The sequence below is a fragment of the Pelophylax lessonae genome (assembly GCF_965119305.1).
Source record: "Pelophylax lessonae genome assembly, chromosome: 7".
In the NCBI taxonomy this organism is placed as follows: Eukaryota; Metazoa; Chordata; class Amphibia; order Anura; family Ranidae; genus Pelophylax; species Pelophylax lessonae.
Window position 1 is genome coordinate 195,843,217 of NC_138774.1, and position 25,839 is coordinate 195,869,055.

At 41.2% G+C, this 25,839-nt stretch overlaps 2 protein-coding genes across 6 annotated transcripts in view; one reads left to right on the forward strand and one right to left on the reverse strand.

The window, feature by feature from the left end:
• Positions 1-25,839, reverse strand: part of RALGPS1 (Ral GEF with PH domain and SH3 binding motif 1) — a 1,028,186-nt gene that overhangs the window by 456,784 nt on the left and 545,563 nt on the right. The window lies entirely within an intron of this gene.
• ANGPTL2 (angiopoietin like 2) overlaps positions 16,773-25,839 on the forward strand; it is a 40,057-nt gene continuing 30,990 nt past the window's right edge. Inside the window, exon 1 of the mRNA XM_082262604.1 lies at positions 16,773-17,611. Within this exon, the coding sequence (XP_082118730.1) occupies positions 16,807-17,611 (805 nt within the window). The 5' untranslated portion in view covers positions 16,773-16,806. The remainder of the gene's footprint in view (positions 17,612-25,839) is intronic.

Here is a 25,839-nt window from a genome sequence, read left to right on the forward strand (position 1 = left end):
AACAAAGGGTATATAACAAAGTATTGAGATGAACTTTTGTTATTGACCAAATACTTATTTTCCACCATAATTTACAAATAAATTCTTTAAGAATCAGACAATGTGATTTTCTGGATTTCTTTTTCTCATTTTGTCTCTCATAGTTGAAGTTTACCTATGATGAAAATTGCAGGCCTATCTCATCTTTTTAAGTGGGAGAACTCGCACAATTGGTGGCTGACTAAATACTTTTTTGCCCAACTGTAACTGGTACCTCAACAAAAAAAAAATAGAAGCGACTGGGAGTCCCCCTTTAATAACTTTATGATCTCATCCACCTTGAAGGCTGCCAGCCTGTAACCCCAAAATCTAGCATAAACACCACACCACTGATACAGTGGCTAGTATAAGGTTATCAAATGGCTGAAATCTGTATAAATACAAGTTCTTTATGGATAGTAATATCAAAAGTCCAAAAATGGCTATAAAACATTCATCCCTCCCCCCAATAAAAATGAAAATGTTGCCAATAACAACCCCCTCTGTCTGAACCATAATCCTTCACATCTCACTGGCTAAAGCAGAAGATGATTATCACTTCTATATGCAATGATGAATGTATGGCAGAAGTATCTAACTAAACACAGACCCTTTAAGTACAGGAGAAAATAATATTATTCTCACTATCAACATTGCTGGACTCCCAGGCTGTTGTGATGTACTTTTATTGCTACCACATATCCATTTAGATCACTGGGCAAGCAGCATTAACAACAGCAACAGAGCTGGACACTTTGAATTATTTAGGGAATAGCAACATATATTTTTCCATAAGGCCTCATTCGCATAGGCATTGCTGCATTAAGGAAAGTTAAATGTCATCTAGGAAGCATACATATCTTATATATATATTACATGCTATATTCTGTGCTCATTAGCTCCTTTCTACCACCCCTTGCAGTTTATGCTTAGCACGTCATCCGTCAGGTCCCTTGTGCATCAGTTAGGTGGCTAAAAAATCAAAAAAGGTCCTTTAAAGTGATTTTCCACAGACTACATACTTACAATGAGGTCTCAAGTGGGCAGCACAGTGGCCAAGTGGTTAGCACTTCGGCCTAGTGGTTCAAATCCTAAGCAGGACACCACCTGCCTTGAGTTTGCATGATATCCTTGTGCTTGCGTGGGTTTCCTCTGGGTACTCTGGTTTCCTCCCACACTCCAAAGACATGCTGGTAGGTTAACTGGCTCCTGTTTAAATTGGCCCAAGAGTATGTATGAATGTGAATAAGGGACCTTAGATTGTAAGGTCATTGAGGGCAGGGACTGATGTGAATGTACAATATATAAGTAAAGTGCTGCGTAGATTGACAGTGCTATACAAGTATCTATAATAAATAAAATAAATACATGTCTGACGACAGATGGAAGGGGAGGTGTACCAGGACATGTAGGTAGATGCTAAGCCCCTCCACAAGCAGCCTCTGCTTATGTGTACTGCAAACAGCTGCATACAATGGCCATGTTTTTATTCAATGAAACAAGGTTATCGCCTTTTTAAAATTGTTTTTTTTTTTTATCCCTGTGCTGCTGATCTCCATCAGCCTCTTTCAGCCCTTCCTCTCTACAAACATTCACTCCAGAATTAGCTTCAAAGCAGCTTCCTCATAATCACAATGGTGGACCATGTCAAACAAAAACAAAGAAAAATTCCCTTACCAGAATACCTGCAACAAACCAAATTGTCCTGTCTAACAGTTTATGGTAAAAACAGGGGTATAGTTTGCACACAAACTAATCACAAAGTGCAAACAAAACCCCTGTTTTTAATGTGAACTGTTAGACAGGACAATTCAGTTTGTTGCAGGCTGGCTGGTACGTTGAGCTGGGTATTTTTCTTTTTTTGACATGTGTCACCCTTCCATGTGTTCCTTGCTGTTAAGGGCAGTTATAGGTTGAGGCAGTTTCTGTTTGTTTGTACAACAGTGGACCATGACTGTACAGTGTGGTTGGCACAGCTTCTTGTAGTATGTACTATGGGTACATGTGACAGGGTGATAATGCATGAGCATTAGCATAGGATTAAAAGTAATACTTAAGTCTTTTCTTTTTGTTTAAAAAACAAACATGGTATGCTTACCTCCTCTGTGCAGTGGTTTTGCACAGAGCAGCCAGATCCTCCTTTTCTTGGGTCTCCCCCCCCGGCACTTCTGCCCCCCCCCCCTCCAGCCAAGTGCCCCCCCACAGCTAGGAGCTTTCTATAGGGGCCCCTGAGCCAAGCCCCTGCTCTGTGTCCATGCAGACACAGAGCCGCAGCCTGCCCCCCCCTCTCCTCAATGGCTCAGTGGGTTTGACAGCAGGGGGAGCCAATGGCGCTTGCTGCTGTCTCAGCCAATAAGGACGGGGTGTCTAGGGCAGCCAAGCCTCTTGTGCAACATCGTTGGATCGAGATGGGCTCAAGTAAATATTAGGGGGCTGAGAGGGGCTGCTGCAAACTGTTTTTTTTTTATCTTAATGCATTAGAATAAAAAAACCTTCTGCCTTTAGAACCACTTTAAAAAACTTGAAAACAATGGCGTGGTAAAACACATAGGATATTTTACAGATTGTTTAGATTTATTTTAATGATAAAAGAAAAAGCTTTTTGCAAAACAACACAGTTGTTATATATATTGTGACACTTCACCCAGTAACAATATAGTGAAAACACGTGATAAAGGGACCCAGGAAACCTGGGATTTCACAATAGGGGTGCTTTGATCTGCTAATTTGATAGGGGTGCTTTAGGGATGCTAGCAGAACTATTAGGATGCTATAGCTCACCCAAGCACCCCCCTGGGGCCCCCCCTCTTCAAGAGGTGCCCAAGGTATGTGCTGTACCCTGGATATGCCACTGAACCAAATGTATGTTTCACTTTAGAACACCAAAATGTTACTAAATCCCTATCACACTTTATAAAAACCCCTCTAAGTATAAAAAATTTGGCTTAAAAACAACCGAAAGCACGGGGTCTGTTGTACATCACAGAGCAAGGGAGTATTAAATTGCTAAAGTCATTAATATCATAGGTCATGTGCCTGAGATTCTGCCAAAGAAAAAATATATATTTTTTTTTTAGGAACTATAAGAAAATTGATAGTAAAAGAACCCAAGCATTTTATATTTGGCCCCATCCTATGAGGGGTTATTGAGGTACATGACCAAGGGTGTTACACAGCTGAACATATATGAGATTTCCATTAAGCCACAATTGGCATGCATGACATTTAATTGGTGAAAATCTCACTTCAAAAATTTGTAAGTGTTGGCCGCCTGGGTGCGCTAATCCATGCGTGACAACATCACTGGGCAGTTGCTGTTTCTTCTTCCAAACCTTCACAGCTACATGAGGAACGGTCTATGTCACCTCGTTAATGTAGACTTGGCACCGTCCTGCCTTTGCATTAATAATCCCTTACGTACGTGTGATTTCACTTTCAAAGCTCCCACTCAGCACACTGCACTTTACTAGGTTTCAGCTAAGGGGGGATAAACTATCAGAAAACAAAAAATTAAAAAGTCAGTTGATTAAATGAACAAAAAAAGAGGTTTACCCAAAATCTGAAGTCTTCTAAGTCCTTCAAGAGCCTTAAAATTCTTTCCATCTGTCTATTTACTGATTTCATGTTGCTTGTTAACATTGCATTTTTCCAAACCCACAAAATATAACAAATCTGAAATAGTACAAACTGTGACTTGCTTTCTTTTCCCCAGGCAGGGATATAACTTTCCTTTTTTTTTTTTTTCCTTGCTACTTTAATGCAGGAAAGAGAGTCTGCAAAAAATTCTAGCACTTGTGCTTGTTTACCCTCCAAACTGTTATTTTATTACAGTGAGCTACACATTTGCAAATAGGAACTCCACACCTTTACAGAAGTGAAGACATCCGAGTTCAATCATTTTGCCCTCTATAAATGAATCTGTTCTGTGCCAGCAGCCATTTTAGGCTAAATGAGGCTCATCAGAAGCCTGTGGCATGGGATAACTGAACAGGCCCCATCACATCACACTTGTGAGTTGCATTGAAGCAACCTAATTATTTTGAATGGTCTGCAAAGTCACCTAATACCAAAACAAGCACCATTTTGTTTATAAATACACTGTGTAGATGGCTCTAACTATGCATTGTAATGTGCTGACATGCATGCGAGTTAGGGCGCTATTCAAAATGACACTGCAACACACCACAAATCATGCATTATGGCATGTGTTATTTTATTTAAAAGTACTTACACTATTGTTGAGAAAAAAAACAATCCCTCTGGGTAATCAATGCACATTGCAGGGATTTTAACAAACTGCTTTTTGCTGTTCTGAAAAAACAGCTCTTTGTTTCACCAGACTGTTTGCAAACTAATTTTGAATGGGAGGTTCTGGTTCATTCCAATCAGCTGGTGCACTCTCAGTGTTTTGAGGAGAAAAGCTGCAGTGTCTCAATTCCTTTAGATGTATTTATGAAGCTGAAGTTAAAAAATAAATAAAAATACAAGCTTAGTCACATCACTTACCTGTAATGAAATATGTCCCATGTTCTGCAGGTGGCGGGATCCTGGAAAAATCCTCACTGCATGGATACTTGTCCTCTTCCTGGTTCTGAACTTCCGCAGTTGCAATGGCAATTGCAGAACAGCAATACAGATGGTCTAATGGGAACCCACCCTCTCCTAGTTCCTCCTCCATTGATAAAAGTCTTTAATTGAAACCAACGTGTACCAATTGTCGGCCGTAAATATTCGGCCAACGTCCGATCGGCCGATTGTCGGCTTGTTAGTATGATGCTTCCGACAACCAACTGCAACTTTTCGGCCAAACAAAATCTGGTGTGCAGGCTTTAAAATTTTTGTTGGCCAAAGAAGAACGGCCGATTGTTCGTTAGTCAGTACAGATTTCGGCCGACAAAAATGTGATGATCAAGACTGGGCATGCTCAGTGAATAAAAAACACACAAAAAGTAGACCAGAACATGACATCACTTCTGAAGTTGGTTGTTGTTGGCCGACAAAATTCATGTGCAGTCTTGAGCACTTTTCAACCAACAAAACAGCACCAGACAAAAGGCGGCCGATCGTTCGGCCGACAATCGGTACGTGTGTACGGGGCTTTAATCTGTGAATAGGGAGAGTCTTATCAGTCAGAGCATTCTCTCCCCTATTCAAAGATCGTGTTAAAAGAAGTCTATTCAGTAAAATACTTTTCCTAATGGAGGAGGAGCAAGTAGGGGGCGGGTGCCCCCTCAGATGCAAGTTCAGAGCCAGGAAAAGGAGAGGCAACCATGCAGGGGAGATTTTTCTAGGACCCAGCTGCTTGAACCACGTAGGACATCCTTCATTACAGGTAAGTGATATGACTAAAGCTGTAGGGATTTTTATTTTTGCTAAACTTTAGCTTTAAACTTTCGATAATAGCTTACCAAAAATGTAATTCTTATGCCAGGGGGTGCCTAAATATTTGACTAAGTGCAGACTTCTGGGAAAATCAGTGTGCCAATCACACAAGTGGGAAATGACATTGGTGTACAGAAGGCCTCCAGGTTGCAATATTGTATTGAGTTTTTCAGAAAATTACAGTGATGAAGATTGTACAGGAAAGGTAATTTTAATAACAATCAATTACACCATGGTTTTTGCAGCAGATGTATAGGTTATATCTTTTTTTTTTATTTGCTATATTTTATTACATGAAAATAGAGTGACACTTTAAGAACACAGTTTAAAAGTCAAATGTGACTTTTGGGTTTAAAGAGGTTGTAAACCCACTTTTTTAACATTTACCTATTGGTAAGCCTATATTAAGGCTTACCTATAGGTGCTATAAATATCTCCAAAACTTGCACCGTCTAGGAGATATTTACAGTGCATGCAGCCGATGACGTCATCGGCGCACGCGCTCTGAAGAAACGGCCACCTGTGCCGTTCCTTCAGAACCCTATGCCGTGAACGCCGGCTCCCGCGCGGGAGTCATGTAATTACGCCTCCGGCCAATCAGATGGCCAGAGGACGCGAACAAGGAAGCAGTTACTGTTACTGAGCGGGCGACACTGCGGGGGCTTCGTTTTTAGGTAAGTATTTCATAATGAGCTAATATGGGATGCATACTAGCTCATTATGCCTTTGTCTTTACAGGTTTTTTTTATGTGCGTTTACTTCCTCTTTCAGGCCCCTTTCACACGGGCACCTCGGTGCAGCAGATTCCGCTTGTTCAGCGGGGGATTTCTCGCTGATCCCTGCTGAGCAGGCGGATGACAGGTCCTGTCTGCTCTGCAGCGTGAGCATGGACACAGTCCTATTTTCCTCTATGGGGAAATCGGATCAAAACGGACTGCCTGTCTGTTTCCTATTCAATCCTATCCGCCAGACGGATGGAAAATAAGACCACCATCCATCTGTTTTTTGTACGGACATGTGTCCGCCGACATCTGCCGCTCCCTAGAGGAGACTGGAGGGTCCGATCAGGTTTGCCTGGAAAAGCTGACAGCCTGTGTGAAAGGGCCCTTAAATTCTGGCCACACCATATTTTTATAGCTGCACTTCATACAGAAATTAGAACCTGTGATTCCTAGTGTTTATTTCTTTGTCATACAGCATAGACTATAAGAGTACGAAGATATGATCAACTAAAGGACAAGACCATCTGAATTATGTTTAGTGAATAAATATGAATTTAGGATAAGAGAAGCTGTATACAGCAGAAGGCAGAGCCACTCTGTGCCCTCTTGTATGTAAACCTAAAACAGAAACATGTATTAAAACAATAATTTATTACCTTAGAATCAGTTTAATGCCAATCATACAAAATTCCTAACAAAACTTCTTTCCTAGCGAGAGAGAAGTATAGAATCTCTGTCATGTTTTTTTTTTTTTGATTTCTAGGTCATCATTAGGACATCCTATCATTTTCTGTCCCAGTGGCACCCTTTCATGCCCTGACAAACAGGGTGTTAAAGGGTGTTAGGAAGACACAGAGACAGGAAGCAAGGAAAAGTCTCCCTAATCCTCCCTTGCTCTTTTTCTAAACTTAAAAAACGTAACTGGTGTCTTATTTCAGGTCTTCAATAGATTTCCTCTAAATTCGATATTCTATTGCTATTATTAAAGGGAAAAGGGAGGAAAACATGGGGGGGGGGGGGAAGGGAAGGGAAGAAGAGAAGGGGGGAGGGAAGGGAAAAATGAAGGACAAAGGCAAGGTATTTAAGGATTGGTGGGACTTTGAGTGAGACTCCTGTCTTGGGTCTCCATCCCTATGTCTACTTTTGCATGTAGAGCAGATAGTGCTCAAAAAATGTTTGGGACTTTGTATGAGATGTGGCCACTGAGCACATGGTGTTATATATGATATTGCATATACCTGGGCTGGTGAGCACAAAACAAGTATAGAATCAATTAACATCATGTGTTTTTTATTATTGTATAAATGGCAGTTGACAATGATATATAAATACAGTACAATGAGGGTAAAAGGGGTATGTATATATAAGGTTTGGTAAAAAACTGTAACAACATAAATAAACATTCAAGGAGGTACTACAAAACATTCGTGTATGCCAGGTGAAACTTGTGGGTATATTGTTTGCCTCATAGGCTCGACGCGTTTCGTGAATTACATTTTTCACTTCCTCAGGAGCAGGTATGGTAATGGCATCTAAAAATATATACACATATAAATGTGATATTACATCAAATAAAGGAATGTTTTGTAAAATTAGCGCAAGAAACTGAAGCTTACACATGAGTATGGAATGTCAGTCAGGTGATGGAATCGCCCGGAATTGAGTCCCCAATGGGAACTGAGAAAGCGGCCTCCACAAACACAGCCAAGGCGCAAGATCCATGGTGTGGTAAAGGAATCAGGAAGAGGTATTGAAGGGTTCGATTTGGTAATAGCATGACACTGTACAAAAAGATATAAATATGCATATATGCATAAATCAAACCAGTGATCCATACATAAAATTCATGAGCATAAAATGGTAAAGAAAGATTAGCCCAAACCATATGAAAAAAGAATCCAAGTCAGAATACCAAAGTGTGAGGTAGAAGTATGTGAGTGTATGAACATACCAAAGCAGAGAGAGAAAAGGGTGAGACATGCATGAAAAGTGTTAGAACTATATAGACCAGTGACATACCTAAAACATCAAAGAAAACAGTGCTGAAAAATTGAAAAGTAAAGTGAGAATCACAATTATTAGGGAAGGAGAGTCCCAAGGGTGAAGATACTAAAAAATGGGACGAAAAGGAGGATGATAGTGAAGCTAGAACAATTAAATAAAGTGAGTCATGGAACCTACGCTGGGACCGAGCGGGAGGCAGCTCTCAGCGTCACAAAGCTGTTCAGTACGGAGGGAGTCCATCGGGCAAGCTGGTGTTGCCCAAGACGGTCTCCCTCAAATGAACGCTGATGGAGTCACGTGCAGGGACGCCAACAAGCGTGTGACGTAATACCCTGCACGGAGGGATGTGACGCCAATGCGTCGTGGCCACGGCCGAAGATCCCGCCCCCACCTCGGCATCTGGCCGGAGGGGGGGAGAGAAGGACGGACGCGGACGGGGCGCATCGCAGTTCCCAAAAGGGACCACACGGGAGACACGGGATATTCTATTGCTTGAGGCTTGTAGTAAGCAAAAAAAAAATTCTCCATCAGTTGTGAATCTAAAATTTTAACATACTCTGTCCCTTCATTTGAATAAAAACTAAAAAAAAAAAAACTACACAGCATGAATTAGGCTGGGTAATTGCTGACACCGATCAATTGTTACAGGAGTACAACTTGGGTTTTATGACACCCCCTCTGCAATTCCCACCAACATAATTAAGAATCTTTAACACGCACTTTTACCGGCTCTCTTGCTCAGACATTATCTGTGGTGTTTTGGGACAAGGGCGCTTCTTATGAGTCAACAACACTTAGTCATCTTGGTTGGCATAAAATGCTCATAAAAAGCAGCAAAGGATTCTGGGAGCTTCCAAATAAAAGCAGTTACAGTTTGTGGTGTCTTGGCTGTTCCCCTAATTTTAACCACACGGGGAAAGTACACACTTCACCTTAACTAGCTGTTTAACAAAACTGATAAAAAAAAATATTAAGCACAAAAGCCTTTCATATGCAATGGATTTACCTCTCTTTTTGACTATTACACCGTAGCTTGGTGAATCTGAACTTACATTTCATAATTAAAATTACAAAGGGACTGTAGTATAGAGATATATTTGTCTTTGACCACAAGCCACAGTCTACCTGAAAACTTATGTTTCTTAGATTTTCTTTTCCTTTGCGAAATGTTTGCTCAATTTACCGTAAGTGGCTGCTGTGGCTGGTGGAGTCCAGTGATTTACTGCCAATTGTAACCCAAAGCCGACCGCGGCTCCGCCATGACGCACAAAGAAGCATATACATCAGACCGGCATTCAAATTTGTTCACTGTTTCTGCCTGTGGCTAGGTCTGTCACCCACGTCTGCTGGGTTATCATGTTTAAAAGGCTTGCAAATCCCATATTATGTAGTAAAAAGGGCTTGGGATTTTATTTTGTAGCCTAAGCTCCAAGTAAATGACTTAATGAACAGGAAAAATTCATTTAATTGACTAATTTTAAGTACCAAAAGATTTCTAATTCTGTCCAGCCAGTCTTGTGATTCAAGTGGCTCTGCCAGATAGTATAGTCTATAACCTCACTTTTCTCTACTGCAGGTAAGCAATAAAGCTTGGTCACCAATCCACTCCCAATGTGCTAATAGGATAATAAAGAAACACTGGAATCCTCACTCTGCTCCATAAGCTACCAATGTTAGCCTGGCAGCCCTCTATAATGGAGCAGCCTTAGCCATTACTGCCAGCCCTCCTTCCTTCAGTCTAAAATTGACCATAGATGGATCAAAATTTGGCTGGCTCCACATGGACTGCATAGGCATTACTGTTTAATATAAATTGATCAGTTGACTGACTCCTGTTGAGCAAACAAGTTGAAAATCTTTTTTGATCAGCAGCTGAAGCCGCTACTCAGTGTATTCGGACAGTGGGAGTCATTGGAATGCACCAGAAACGCAATATCCGCAGGAGCGGGGATTCCTCCATCCACCTGGTTTGTGTGGATGGAGGAATCTCTTTGTTTATGGCTATGGCCAGCTTAAGTCATGCTGTTGAAATTGTTACTAGAAGCTAAGAAATATTGATTAAGGTACTTTTGCTAACTGTATTTAAAAACTACATGGACTACATGGCGGTCTATTACATCTGCTGCAGTTTAGCTTTTGGCTTTTTCAAAATACACCAAGTTACCTTTGAATACTTACTAGAATAAGGAAATTCTGCAGTCTTTTTCCATCATCCGACAGCTCCTTCACAGATTTTTGTATGTGGAATCCAGACGCACAGCATTAAAGAAGAGACTTTCGCTGTTTGCTTTACCGACCTGTTCAAAGTGTGGGAAATTTCCAGCCAATACCCCAATAAAGCACCCTGGCGCGTTTATTTAATGGTGTCAGTGTGGTGCTGCTTTACTGAGCTCTGTGTCAAATAACTCACGTACAAAGAGTCCATTCATCCCAAGAGTGAAAAATGTCCTTCAATTCATTTTGGGATCTATTTGGTACTATAAAATCTTTACAACAGAGCCTACTGAGTGAAAAATTGCCATCCTCATCATATTAAAATTATCTGCTGCTGATGAAAAATTCAAGTCCATCTAAACAGTGGGAAGGAGAGGCCCCCTATACCATTACCACACTTCCTTTTCTTGCACCAGCGGATTAAATAATAGGGGAACTCAATATCTGACACCTTCATAAACTAAGAAGTCTGTTTATAAGGGGTCAAACGTTAAATTCACCAACAAATCATTTCCCTGATTTAAAAAGCATGTGCACACTAGATTCATCCTTATAAAGTAGTTCTGTACATGCTTTATTGTGGTCAAAATCAGGATTGAAAACTAAAACAGTTATACATTTAAATCATTTTGTTTTTAGTTAAAATATAGCATAATAGTATTATACATTATCCTGTCCAGTCAACAAGTGGATTTTTAGGCTCTAAATCACAAGTCTTCAGAATTTCATGAGCTCGTTTGTTGTAAAACATTTACAGTTTACTGTATAGATCTCAATACCTGAAGCTGAAGTTTATAAACAAATCTGAATGAGTTGGAGGGCTGACTCCTCCCTCTCCTTTTGTACTGTTCTGTCTAGGGTTCCATTGAGACATCCCACCTCAAAAGAGAAAACTATGGCTATGGGCTTTCTTTAGATAATCCACTGTGCTTTGGGAATCCTGTTATGCGTTAAAGCAGAACTCCAGCAAAAAAGAAGATACAATTTTCCCATGAATTTCCCATTAAAGGATAACATATAAAATGCTGCTATAATTGTTCTATTTGGATTTCCCCCATATTTTTTCTGCCACTAAATGTCCTCAGTGTGATTGCCAGTATTAAACCCACTGAGCCCCGGTTGTCCTGGACCCACCCTAGCTGTACAACTAACTGTACAGAAGCAATAACTGTACAGAACTAACTGTACAGAAGCAATACAATGATAAGCTCATGTCACTGTCCTTTATCTTCCTAACATCATACTTCTTGTCAGCACATAAACTGACTGGTTTCTTGTATTGCTTCTTCCACTCACACTCCAGCTCTGCTGTACTGTGCACTTACAAATAGGAATTTTGACTTACTTGTAAATTCAATATCTTGAAGTACAGTACAGGACACAGGAACTTTATTCTTAGACCATGGGTTATATCCTGCTACCTTCAGGTGATTAGACATTTACAAAGCTTTGGGAACACACTAGAGAAGTGGTCCTCAACTCCGGTCCTCGGGGCCCACTAACAGGCCAGGTTTGCTAGAAAACTACATTACATCACAGGTGATCCCATTTGCTGTTCAGTGATTGCAGTACTCAAGTCTGCATCTCCCCAAGGTAATACTTAAAATCTGGCCTGTTAGTGGGCCCTAAGGACCAGGGTTGAGGGCCACTGCACTGCACTGCACAGTATTTATATAACCCTGTCCACTCTGTGAGTCTCTAGTTTTGTCAGCAAGCAGTAAGTAGGTGAAAGAAGGTAGAGACCTGTGTTCTATACTCCAATGTACAATATTTATGGGTAAGTCAAAATTCCGATTTTTTAATCTTAATCGTACAGTACATCACACAGGAGCTATTATTAGGCCATGGGATGCCCCCAAAGTAATAATCCAGGGGTGGGTAATACAATCAAAATGGCCACAACAAGCCCACAGGAAACAAGATGGGTAAAAGGACCCAAACACAAGTTGACAGTATAAGCAACAGTAAAAGCACCTTGCGAGAGTAAGGCATTGACTGTCTCCAAGAGTTCTCTAGCATAATCTGGGAGGATTTCTCAGATAAAGACAACCAGGGGGTGCCAATGAGAGCAAGTTGACCATGAACTTTTAACATGGGGTCATCCGTACAATAAAGTCTAGCTGAAAAAAAACCTGAAGAATGAGGTCTGGATAAGATCTATTTTTTTTTAAAAAGTTAATGGCTGCGCTGGACTGACCTGCTCCATAGAGGGTCTGTGGGTGGGTGGTAGGTGAGAGAGGGCCACTTGGACAAATTAACTCCCAATCAATCTGGCCCGACTGGATGAAAAAAGGCAGTGGACCCTTCTTAAGGGGTCTGGGCTGCTACCTTACAGCTTAGTGGTGGTTTCCAAAGTTTCTAGTGGTAGTTGGTTAAAGGGGCACCCAAAATCAGCAATAAGAATCCCACTTAGATCAAAAGATTGTCATTTTATTGGTAGCAGAACATGTAAAAGCGAATGTGTTTTGGGGGGAACAGAGACTCCCCCCTTCTACAGGGCTTTTGATCTCACAGACAAGAGGTGTCCGATTTCCCAGGCTTCATTTTGGGTGCTCCTTTAACCAACTACCACTGGATTCGATCTAGACACCCTTGGCAGTACAAAGACGTGTGCAGGAATCTAGGAAGGATGCTTTTACCGGATTCTTTTTAGGGCTCCAAAAAGGAGTAGATAAAACTCATTGTTGTAGGTACAAATAAAAGATTTATTCAGTCTGGAGGGAATAAAGCTAAGTACACATGGGCCGAAAGTCATCTGAAAACTGTCAATTAGGCAGTTCTGGGCTGACCTTCCACCTCGTCTGATAGAAGTCATTCTTACAAGCATGCTGCAAAATCAGCAGCCATGCTGGTTCTGATCAGCGCTTGCAGCGAATGGCTGCAATCGGTGACCGGTGTGTTCTGGCGGGGGCAGTCCCCCTGCTAGAAAACAATAGCGCAGCAGGTGAGGTCGCTGTACTACATCGCATAGTTAGTACAGTAAGCTGCTCAGTTTTTTTCTTCATTCAGCCCAAGATTTTAGAATATCCAGGTTGTGAACCACTGTATAACATTATAGCACTATGTGTGGTGTGGTAATACATTGATGTATAATAGATGGCGGTATAACCCATGAAGATGGATCTGCTATAAAGTTAGAAAATTTCTCATATGAGAGATATTGGTACAGCTGCAGGAGACCAGACAGAGGCCTAGCTACTGTGGTAAACATAGTAGCAAGTCAATAGCCAATCAACAATGTGAAGTTATTGTAGTAATAGCTTTTGGGAAATGATGAGACATGCATCCCTAGATGGACAAAAGTCCCAGTGTAGAAAATGTCAAAAGAGAAGGAATGACCACCCCTGTGACTGTGAAGCTGAAAAGAGGTGTAGGAAATGTTTTGGTAGAAAACAAAGAGGACAGCAATGTACTTTGTGTACCTCTTTGAAAGATAAAGTGAAATTAAAAAATCTTGAAGACAGTGTACCAAGCTAAAGCCACATCCTAACACATGTAGGGGTGTAGGTGAACCTTAGTGCTTAAAAGGTCCTTGAGTTGGTTCAGTGAATTTAGAGAGTTTACCACAAATTGATAGACCTGCAGTAGTAGATTACACATAGAGGGTGAACACAATGTACCCATTAGGTAGGAGCAGACAGTTTTACAAAGCTATTACAGATGCAAACAGTGCTTAGTAGAGTGAGAGTCCTATAAAAAAAAGTCTCTGCCACTAGTATTTTCCAATTGAAAGTTCAGCTGCTGCTTTAAAGGATCTTGGATCCCTGTCAGAAATGAAAAAGGTGTAACAATGCTACCATAAGCCCCCATTCACACTAGCGCGACTTGTCAGGCGAAGTCGCGGTGGGTCGCTCGCCATTGAATAGTACAGGACCCGTTCTAATAGGAGCGACACAAGTCGCTCCGACTTAGAAAAAGGGTCCTGTACTACTTTGGGGCGACATGGAGGTGACTTGCATTGACTTCAATGATATGAAGTCCGTGCAAGTCGCGCCGAGGTCGCGGTGCACGCTGTGCACCGCAACTTCACAGGTCGCCCCACCAAGTCGTGTCGCCCCTGTCTGAACGGGGTCTTAAACTATATAAAAGAGCAAAACAAATTTGAAATATAAAAACAGATATCAGCCCTCATCAAAACAAATTTGCCGCTGAAGACATAATATTGCCAAAACGTGTTGAGTGTGGCTTGTTTGAATGTGACGTCATCCTGTACAGTGGTACTCGCTCGCAGCCAGAGTGTGTGACAGGAGCCAGCACTGCTCTAAAGCGATAGGCAATTTATCCTTAAGTGTTGGATGAGACACTTGGTCCATTTAAGTGTGATTAAATGAGGTTTACAATTTTAAGAAAGTGACGGTTTTACACTATGGAGCCTTTTATTTCTTATTTTCCACGGATGTTTCCAGATATCTAAGGAGAGACTGGAATTTGATAGGAAGGATAGCTGATCCAGTGGCTTGTTATATTTGAGCTAAGCCCTTTTTTGGTCAATCCTGGTGAGTGGTTAGAGTGGAAGCTGGTGGAATCACTGGGGTGCTGGTACTTCATTCTCAGCAAATGAAACATTTTTGCATCTGACTAAAAGCACTGGACACTATTTATGCACTGAATATTATAATATATATATATATATATATATATATATATAAAATTGATAAGGGGTAATTTTGTATAGATTTGTTTTCCACATGATTAGGGTTGATATCTATTTTTATATGAGAAATTTGTTTTGTACTTAGTGGAATCCAACTTAATATTTTGTTTTGACATCACAGTTTTTTGCACCACCAATAATGCAGGGAATTGTGGTTTCATTTAGCAGCTGTTTTACTTTGCCCTTTTCATTCCTATCAACCTTAACCTATTTTCACCAGAACAAGAATGAGGGTGACAAATGTGTGTCACAAGCTGCAAGTAAAGATAAAATAATCAATTTGATTTTATTGGTGGATATTATTAAACAGGAGGAATGAGGAACATCTGCTTTTGAAAGTGCTTGTATATCAAAGATATTTTTACTAAAGTGGAAAGTGACCTAGGCCTGCACTTTAACCTTGCAGATATAGTGTTCATCTTCATTAACCAGCAGTTGGTGAATTTGAGAAGGGTGGAGGCACATGGTCGACAACTTTACAGAATTGTCAAAAAGAGTCTAAAATTAACTTTATATTTTGTTAGCTCTTTCGAGTGACTAGAATGCGGTATTTTCTTGATTCCCTCTATTCTGTATGAATGCATAACATTCAAATTGAAAAGAAAATAGCCTAATGACATTCAAGGTGGAATTCTAGCCCACCACTATGTTTAAAAATGCTCCCTCCCCTTCTGCTACCTATGTTGCCTTCCCTGTGTAAAAAAAAAAGATGTATAGATTTACTTTTTTTTAGTCCAGTCTGGTGACGTGACCCTCTCTGTCAGTGAGCAGCGGCTGCAGGGGAAAGGAGGGAGAACTCAAGAACATCTGGGAATTCCAGGAGCTGTGACATCACTTATGCCCTAGCCATCGTTGTCGGTCCCTACTTTCCCCTGCAGCCACTTCTCACTGACACAGGGGAGCTGGAGCCGTGGGATAATGTGTCTGGACAGGAGTGGACTAAAAATAGGTAAGTATACACATCTTTTTTACACAACACAGGTTATGTAGGATTGGGGGGGGGGGGGGACAGTTTTAGTGTTAAGGCTGCAATCCCACTTTAAATTTGGCCCTATTCACACAGTACCAATCTATATGCAGTTTCTCAGGATGAACAGCTCTGCATCCTATGGCTTTTTTAAATGCACGCCAAAGTGCAAGGAAATCTCCCTAACAGTCAAATACAACCAAAAAAAGTTATAGTAGACTTTAGGTTTAGAAACTCCTGTCAGGATTTTATTGCTGAAAAAAATGTAAAGAAAAAGTTCTGGCTGAAATTGGGCTTTAAAAATGTAAAGCATGTTTTTAGCGATATCTGCCATTTTTCTACTAATAATAGTCATTGTGATGGGGTCCACGCACATCAATTTTTGGTGCTGCAGCTTACAAATTGTTTTTATAGCTTTTGTCTAGTAAGAGGTTGATTAGCCATCCCAATTGTGCGTCCACCTCGTTACCTCTGCGGTAAGGAATGATGGTTGACCTAAGTATTTAAAATGGCACTTTTTTATTCCAAGTTAATTTTAAGATTTTTAAAGTTTGTGTTTGGTGCATTACTCTATTGGTATCCAGTACTTGGTTACTGCTGTTTAAATAAAGTTTGTGAATAGATAAGTTAAATTGAAAAAGGACCAAAGAACCACAACAGGCCTAATACATCCTCCAGATAAAGGTAGATTCAAAGCTTAACGTTTCTAAGATGTTATGGTGTTAAGTATGCTCACTTCTTGCCATAATAGTTTAATACTATACCATCAAATTGATTGTTTTAATTATTATTATTTCCAGACATCCAGAACGTCATTTATAAGTCCTGTCTATATTACGTGGACCATGCAACTCCTGGGTGGTACCATTTTGTTAATACTTGTGCTCACAGAAAGCACATATGGCGGCAGTGCGCAAGAGTTTCAGAACAGTGATGGGACAGAACAAGAATTTATTTATGCCAACAGGGAGCGGCGAGCGGCAGAATCATCTGACAAATGCAGCTACACCTTCATTGTGCCTCAACAGAAAGTCACGGGGGCCATATGTGTTAATTCCAAAGAGCAGGAGACGGTGTACGAAAGTCGGATCCACAAGCAGGAGATTGAACTCCTCAATACAGAACTTTTGAAACAAAAAAGGCAAATTGAAACGCTTCAGCAGCTTGTGGAGGTGGACGGTGGTATTGTTAATGAGGTCAAGCTCTTACGTAAAGAGAGCCGGAACATGAACTCCAGGGTCACCCAGCTGTACATGCAACTACTGCATGAAATTATCAGGAAAAGGGACAATGCACTGGAGCTCTCGCAGCTGGAGAACAAAGTTCTAAACCAAACAACAGAAATGTTACAATTGACAAACAAGTACAAAGATCTGGAACACAAATATCAGCACTTGGCCTCACTGGCAAGCAACCAGTCCATTGTGATTGCACAGCTAGAAGAACAGTGCCAGAAGGTACCCCAGTCAAGGCCTATACCACAACCTCCACAACAGCCCAACAGGGTGTATCAAACACCCAATTACAACCGCATCAATCAAATTTCCACCAACGAGATTCAAAGTGACCAAAACTTGAAGGTCCTCCCACCTCCTCTGCCGACCATGCCCTCCGTGACCAGCATCCCAACATCTACAGACAAGCCATCAGGTAAGTAAACAGTACTGGAATTATGACAAAACAGTCTATTACAAAACAACTTTGCATTTGCAATGAAATGTGTTTACAATCCTATAAAATAAAAGCTTACCGATCCTTTTTACAAATTGTCAGATATTCTAGGTGCATCACACAGTATGCAATTCATATATAGCTAAAACCCAATTAAACCTCCCTTTTTGTTACTATAATGCAGCCAAGATGCCAGGACATATTTGCTGCAGCAAGGGTTAAAATCCAGCACATTTAGTGCCTGTTCACATTTATGCGATCACAGAGATTGCATGTAATTTGGAGCGCACTGCTCCTAAAATTACATGCGTTGTCTGTGCAGTGCAAATTCAGCCATACAGTTTGAACACACACAGGACCCTTTTTTTGGTCCGCAGCAGAATCGGATCGCATAGTGGTTCACACTAGTGCGATCCGATTCTGTGCGAAATCTTAGATCGCACTGCCATATGTGATGTGATCTGGGGGTGTCGTTAACTTTGAATTGACACCCCCAGCATATCGCATATGGCAGTGCGAAAAGCCTGTGCTGCGGATGCGATGCGGGAACATGCTGTATATTCGCAGCGTTCCCGCATTGCATAAATGTGAACCGGCACTTAAGAGTTGGCTCTCTCACATAAAGCAGTAGCCAGGCTGTCCATCGGTCCTAAATGTCCCTCCAACACTATTTACAAATAACAGGGAGCAAGAGCTCTGTTGAGTAGGACAGCATTCAGGGGGCATGACTGATTGCTGGAGAGCCAGGTTACTGCTTTTTGTGACAGCTGACTCTCCTATGTGCTAGCAACAAACATTTTTATCAAAATAATTAGTGATCCTGCGGGCTACAAATAAGTTTAGCACTTACTACAGAGTATTGCAGCGAGCACAGCACTCTCCCTAAAGTGTACAAAATCCAAGAATAATAAAATATGCCGCGCAACATAAAGTGCTTTATGAATATATAATCAATGAGTGTCTAATAAATGTGCATTTGATCAAATCATGATTAAAATAAAACAAATAATATATAAATAGTAAAGTGCATTATCTATTAATGGTGATTCTTCAAATATAAACTATGCTAATATCATCATTACAAATAGAGTGTGTAGCGCTAACATCAAACAGTGATAAATACAAGAATATACCGTAATCAAATATTCATATAAATCATGATAGTGACATGTCCATATCAAAGATGGTGAAATATAGTGAGAAAAAAGTTCATTGCATATAATATTGTGCAACTAAAAAAGGAGGTGGACAACAAGTCCCAGGGTGGGTGATGGCAGATAAGAGACTTCGATCCCAAGGAAGATGCAGTGCAGGAATACACCCGTGAGGAGTAAAAAATGGCTGCTTACCAGAAACCAAGGCCCCCAAATTAATGGACAGGCCACATGCGCTTAAGGCATTCCTTCGGGTGTCATGGAAGTATGGGAGATGTGAACACCATAATATATCAGATGTAAGATCTCATATCCAGCTCCAAGGGAAATATTTGGCAGATGTGCAATAGGAAAATGAAAAGGCACATAGCGTAATCCCGTAAAAAATAATCAGAAATTTTTAATGCAAATGCACTTACAATTTATCCAATAGAAGCAGGCAAGGCATAAATAAGAAGGCTGTTAAAACCGCGGCGTCCTGCGTTCAGATTCGAAGCTGGTGTCTCAGGGGGCGTGGTTACATCACGTCAGGTACCGCCCAACCGGTTTTGTCATAAGTGAACCACGCCCCGGACGACGTCACTTATGACGAAACCGGTCGAGCGGTACCTGATGTAACCATCATATTTCTTGGTTGCTGGAATCGCCAGTGTCCCTGCCCTGTCCCCCTTCAGCAAGGTTCCACGCCCCCTGTAGCTTGCTACCTCTGCCACCTCCCTGCCCTCAAGGCATGCTGTAAGTTTACCTCACAGATATTTACAGGGGCACATAGATTAGCACACTTTATGTTAAGGAGCATTCTGATGGGCACATTTTATGTTAAGGGGCACGCTGATGGGCACAACAAAATGTCCCTATAAGAGTGCCCCTTAATATAAAATGTGCCCATCAGCGTACCCCTTAACATAAAAGGCACCCTTTAGTGTGCCCCTAACATAAAATAAAGAGCATGTTGATGGGCACATTTTATGTTAAGGGTGCACTCTGAAGGGGAAGCCTGATGTAATGTGACACTCTGATGGGGACACCTGATGTAAAGGGGCACTCTGATGGGCAACCCTGATGTGATGGGTATACCTAATATAAAATGGCACTGTGATGGGTACAATTGATGTAAAGGAGCACTTTGATGGGTACACCTAATCTAAAGGAGCACTCTAATGGGCACACCTGATGTGATGGAGACACCTGATGTAAGAGGGCACACCTGATGTGAGACACCTGAAGTAAGGGGGTACTCTGACGCTGGCAAGTGATTTATGGGGGTAGTCTTATAGGGGCACTGAATATAATGAATTACTCTGGTAGGGGCATGCGGGGGCTTGCGTGAAAAAAACAAAGTAGACACTTATGATCTTTTTGAGTCATAGACTTGAGATGCGGACCTTGGGCGTAATTCAATACCCCTGGCATAGGTGAACATACAACTATATGTGCTACTTTACAAATCTTTTGGGGCAAAAAAAAAAAAAAAAAAAGAAGCAGCAGCACATGACACATAATACCAACTGTACATAAAATCACTTTTGGGTGGACACAGCATACAGCAGAAGCATTACCATTGTAACAGCTATGGCATCTCCTGCAGACGGTTCAATTTTAGCCTAATTTAAACAGGTATGAAATCTACAGAATCTGCAATGCCAAATCCAGAACCTTTGAAATAGTTAAGTATTTGTAACATTGCCTGGCAGAGTGAAATTCTGCAAACAAGTTTATGTAGAGGGTTATTTAAACAGGACTACTTTGCATATTTCTAATTTTCCATTATCACTGCAAGAAAGGCAGGGGTATGGCGCATGTCTGAGGTTACCGACAAGACAGACGTGGCTTGCAAAGAGCTGGATGGAAATTGCAATTAATTGGGACACATAATTAATGTCTGAGGGAGCTGCCAGCCTCTGAACACCATCCAAATGTTTTGGCAGAAATATTGGCTCTTGGAGAAGAGATTAAAAGAGAACTGCAGTTAGTATGGAATATTACAGACAGTAGGAAGTTGACCACTGCATGGAAAGAAAAGCTTCCCGAAGTCTTTCATTTTTACAATGCTTTCCAATAAACACTCAACATAACTGGCACAGGATGTGAACAACTATCAGGAAAAAATGAAAATTGCCTTTTTCTCTCCATAATGGAAGCAATAGCACAGCCTATTTCAGGAGAGAGGAGTTCCCTGACAAAAAAGGAATATTTCAGGACATGAGATTCAATTGGCTGGAGAAGAGTCCTCCAGCAACACAGTATTCCAGGTTAAAACCATTTGATGGTAAAAGGAAAAAAAGAGTACTCCAGAAATGCAGAGATTCTTCTGTCAGGCTCTGATTAAAAGATCAACTTTTGTCAAGCCAAGTTAGAGTTAGTAACTAGACAGAGCAACCCGAACCCTTGAATTTTGGCCAATTCAACAGTTAGTGGCTATAAATATTTTCCACAGTAGATAAAGGAACAAGTCCTTGAGCAACACAGAGGAGAATAAGATAGTGGAAATAATAAAATCCCAGAGCAGTACAGAGTATTTTCAGGAGAAGGGAGTTAAAGTTAGAGAACAGTGCAGAGTATTTTAGGAGAGGAGAGGTAGCAAAAGGTGCAAAATCTTCCAGCAGCAGAGTATTTTATGGGAGGCAAGTTTATAAATAGATGCATCTAGAGTATCTTAGGCAAGGAGAGTAAGGCCCCTTTCACACTGTCCGTCTGTCGGACGGATTCCGTTTATCTCAGCGGGGGATTGATCCACTGATCCCCCGCTGAGCAGGAGGATGACAGCTGTCAGTTCCCCATACATCTCTATGTGGGAATCGGATGGGAACGGACCGTCGGTCCGTTCTCATCCGATCCGCTGGACGGATGGAAAATAGGGTTTTCATCCGTCGAGATTTGACGGATCGGATGTCAGCGGACATGTCTCCGCTGACATCCGATGTCCTATAGGGATGTATGGGGGGACCGTTCAGATCCGCCAAAAAAACGGACAGGCGGATCTGAACGGTCCGCCTGTGTGAAAGAGCCCTTAGACAGCAGACAGAGACATTTCCTACAGCATTGCAGAGCATCTCAGATGAGGAGAGTTAGGCCAGCCAGATGGATCAACTTGGGTACAACCAGCCTGCAGGATTTTACTTGCGATTATCGCTAGCCCTGGGGGGGGGGGGGTGCTGGGGAAACCGTTCCTGCTGGAAGAAGACAGTGATTACTGCTAGTTCCTATAGTAGCCATTAGAGATAAATGCAAGTAAAATCCACCAGGCTGGTTGCACTCAAGTTGATCGATTAACTTGGTGCATTCAGTCAGCCAGCCCGCACGCAATTAAAATCTTGGCTGGTTCCTGTTAAACTTGATTAGAGCCGTGATTTGAACCGTCTGTGGCTGGCCTTAGTGGGAGGAGAAGAGTCCTCCATCAGCGTATCTATCTATATATATATATATATATATATATATATGTATATATATATATATATATATATATATATATATATATATATATATATACAGTGCAGGGTGCAGGGCAGTTTGTTTAGTATACTAAACATAAACCTATATACAGTATATATAGCGGTGACTATTTATACAGGGCTTTGCACATATTGTACAATCACATCAGTCTCTGCCTTCAGGGAGCTTACAATCTAAGGCCCCAATCAAAGGTCTCTCTCTCCCTCCCTCCATCCCCACCTTCTTTCTCTCTCCCTATCCCCTTCTTTCCCTCTCCCTCCCTCCCTTTCTCTCTTCATCTCTAGTTCTTTCTTTCTTTCCCTCTCTTCTCCTTTCTCTCTCTATCTATTCCACCCCTATATTTTTCTTTGAAACCACACCCATTTTTCGTCACTGCGCCACATTTTTCTCCTCCAGGGCCACGCCTACAAATGAAAGCCCCCCTAATTAAAATAATGCTCCGCCTACAGGCAGAAAAAAAGTGTCCTTAAAAATGTTTTGAGAATGTTGGCAACTATGATTAAGTTATATTCCCAGCTGAACCATTAAACAGTCTTTTATAATCAGAACTACTAAGCGCTCTCATCTCAGTGTACACAGACTGAAAACTTACACCCCTCCACAATAATTCTGCAAACTCCCTTATATTCATGTACATTTTACACTTGTGATAAAACTACCCTGGACAGAGCAGATGAAGCAGTACCTGCTGCAGTCCAGAAATAACATCTCCTCTACCAGGATTCTTTGCCATGCCAGACATTTTCAGCAGGGCAGGAAGGGATGACAAACTACATTTCTGGAATTATGTAATATTCTGCAAAGAATACAGGAGACTAAAGTCTGGTTACACTTGTGGGTGCAGATTTCTGATTGACCAATATAGATTAGTATTACTCTACATAACAAATGGTATTCTATGTTTGCCTGTGGTTTCTGGGCAACTGGATTAAAAAAAAAAAAATAAACAAATAAAAAGTCACTTTGCAATAAATAAAAAAGGAAATTTGCAAAGACGACCTGCAAAACAACAAAAGTCAGTAGCTGATTTTGGTCCCCAAATACAGTGCTCAGAAATATTATATTGCTTTAAATAATCAGATAGCACAGAATATTTTAGTACCATGTAAGCTGAGCATTTCATATGGCAAAATCTCAAGCGGTTACATCTTCTAAACTTCAAGATGGCCAGAAGCCCCTTTGTGTCTCCTCTGCAGCCCACTGTGCTTCCGGGACTCAGATCGCCATTACACTGCCTTGTTTTCTTAATCCGTAGCAACAGGCATGATCATAATCAAATGTGGAAAAAACCCCAGGGAGTAAAAAAGGAAATCGAGCCAGCAGGGTTTCAGTGTTTTAGCGCACTGCAGGGGACATAGTGTCTGCTGCCGGGAGCAGTGAAGAAAATTCCTACCGTCAATTCAATACTGTCAATAAAAACCTCAAGGCAAAACATGGTTTTCATGGTTAACATTCTGCCCAGTTAGCACTCTACAGCAAGCAGTACGGGAACTAACCCCCGGGTATCAAAGGGCTCAGCATCAGCCAGGTTATAAAATTAACTCCACTGTTGTATCTAAGAAGGCCAGATCACATAAGTGTTATCACCTCGAAAGACTTCAACCATTATAGGGAAGGAACTTTACTATATTGTGTTTCTGTGCCTCCAACATCTAAGTACATGTGCACAGATGTTATTGTTTGAGTGTAGCTTACTATATTGGGTTTCAATGCCTCCCACATTTAAGTATGTGTGCATAGATGTTAACTTTTTAGGGTAGTCATTCATCCTCATATCCTCAGCATGTTCAAAGCACCTCCCCTGGGCAGCACAGTGGCTAGGTGGTTAGCACTTCTGCTAGCAGCATTAGAGGTATAAGTTCAAATCCCAACCACTGCAATGGAGTTTGCATTTTCTCCTTGTGCCTGTCTGGGTTTACTCTGGGTACTCTAGTTTCCTCCCACGCTCCAAATACATGCTAGTAGGTTAATTGGCTTGTGTCTAAATTGGACCTAGTATATGTATGAATTTGAGTTAGGGACCATAGATTGTAAGTTCCTTCAGGGCAGAGACTGATGTAAATGTACAAAATAAATAAAGTGCTGTGTAAATTGATGGCACTATATAAGTAACTGTAAAAATAATAATCTCCTAAAATCTCTGAAACATTTCTGTAAACATTGGTTAAACTAAGGCTAGTCATACAAGTAAACATTTCTCTTGCTCAGCACAGTGGACAGAATGAGTGAAATCCAAAGAATTGCTCCTATACAAACTTAACAGCAAGGATGGACAAATCTCCCATTGCCAGTTGTATTTTCTTACATTCAATCCAACGAGCATCAAACATCCAACAGATGGGCAGGTTAAGCCTCTGTAAGTGAATGCAGAAAAGGCTAATACTGGCTTAACCTGCCTTCCTGAAGCTGCTCTAAGCAGTAAATTACAGAGCAGATCCTTTTGCTATCTGTTTACCCAAGTCCAATACAGCAAAATCTTTTAATTCCTAAGCCCTAAAGAGGGGTAAGTGTGTTTGGCCCCTAAATTGAGCAGGATTTTAAGGGTTCACTTTTTGTAAACCTTGGATTCTTGAATGTTTGTTTGGCATTCCAATTGGATGGTATGTATGTGGATTCTCGGCTCTGGGTCCTTTCTCTATTCCTGAGGGGAGTCTCAGTTTTGTGGTGTGGGGCTGAACTGAAGCCACTGTGCCCAGTGTCAATTTCAGTGACCATGAGAAAATATGAATCCACCACCCTGCTTTTTCTTGGGTTTACCTAAACAATGAGCTGCAGTCGCTGTTAAGCCAACTATTTTCCACCTAGACCCTTCGACTTCCCGAATAGTGTAGGCAGGGTCACTCACAGCTCAGGTTTCAGATGAATTTCAGCTGATTCCTGTGTAATCAAGTCATGCATGGCCAGCTTGAAAGTAGCATATTTTCAAATGTTAATACGGCTGCAATGAACATTTTGTATCCACCACCCTCCCAAAATGAGGTGCTTGTGCTCCTTTTCCAATACATGAAGATGACTGACAAAATAACTCTTGAAAAAGTTGAGCAGGGAAAGCCCCCACTGCTGCATTAAATGTATTCCTGGTTCAGAGCTACTGGCTTGACAAGTAGGAGGTATGGCCACATACAGGTGCAAACACTAACATTTCTGCTTCAGTACCTGTCAACAAAAGCACAAGGGTACTAATGTTTCTTTCACATAATGGGCTGTTTTTCTAAAAAGATAGCAAAGCTTTTAAAGTTCTTATATATTTAGATTGAAACCGTGACCAAAGAGCTGTGTTAGGCCACAGGTACAGTCAGTCATTGAGCTGCTAAAACAATCCAGAAAACAGAACACGGCCTGAACTCAGGACCTTCGTGCTTTAAAAAAAAAAAAATTTAGATTTTGACATTGATTAAGGAGCAGAACTTTATTGTCCTGTTATATGATTCTGAACTGTACAACCTCTATGCAAATTAAAGTGGGAGATGATTAACCACTTCTGGACCGGAAGATTTTCCTGCTTAATGATCAGGCCCTATTTTGCAATTCGGCACTGCGTGATTTTAACGGACAATTGCGCGATAGTGTGACACTGTACCCAAATAAATTGACGTCCTT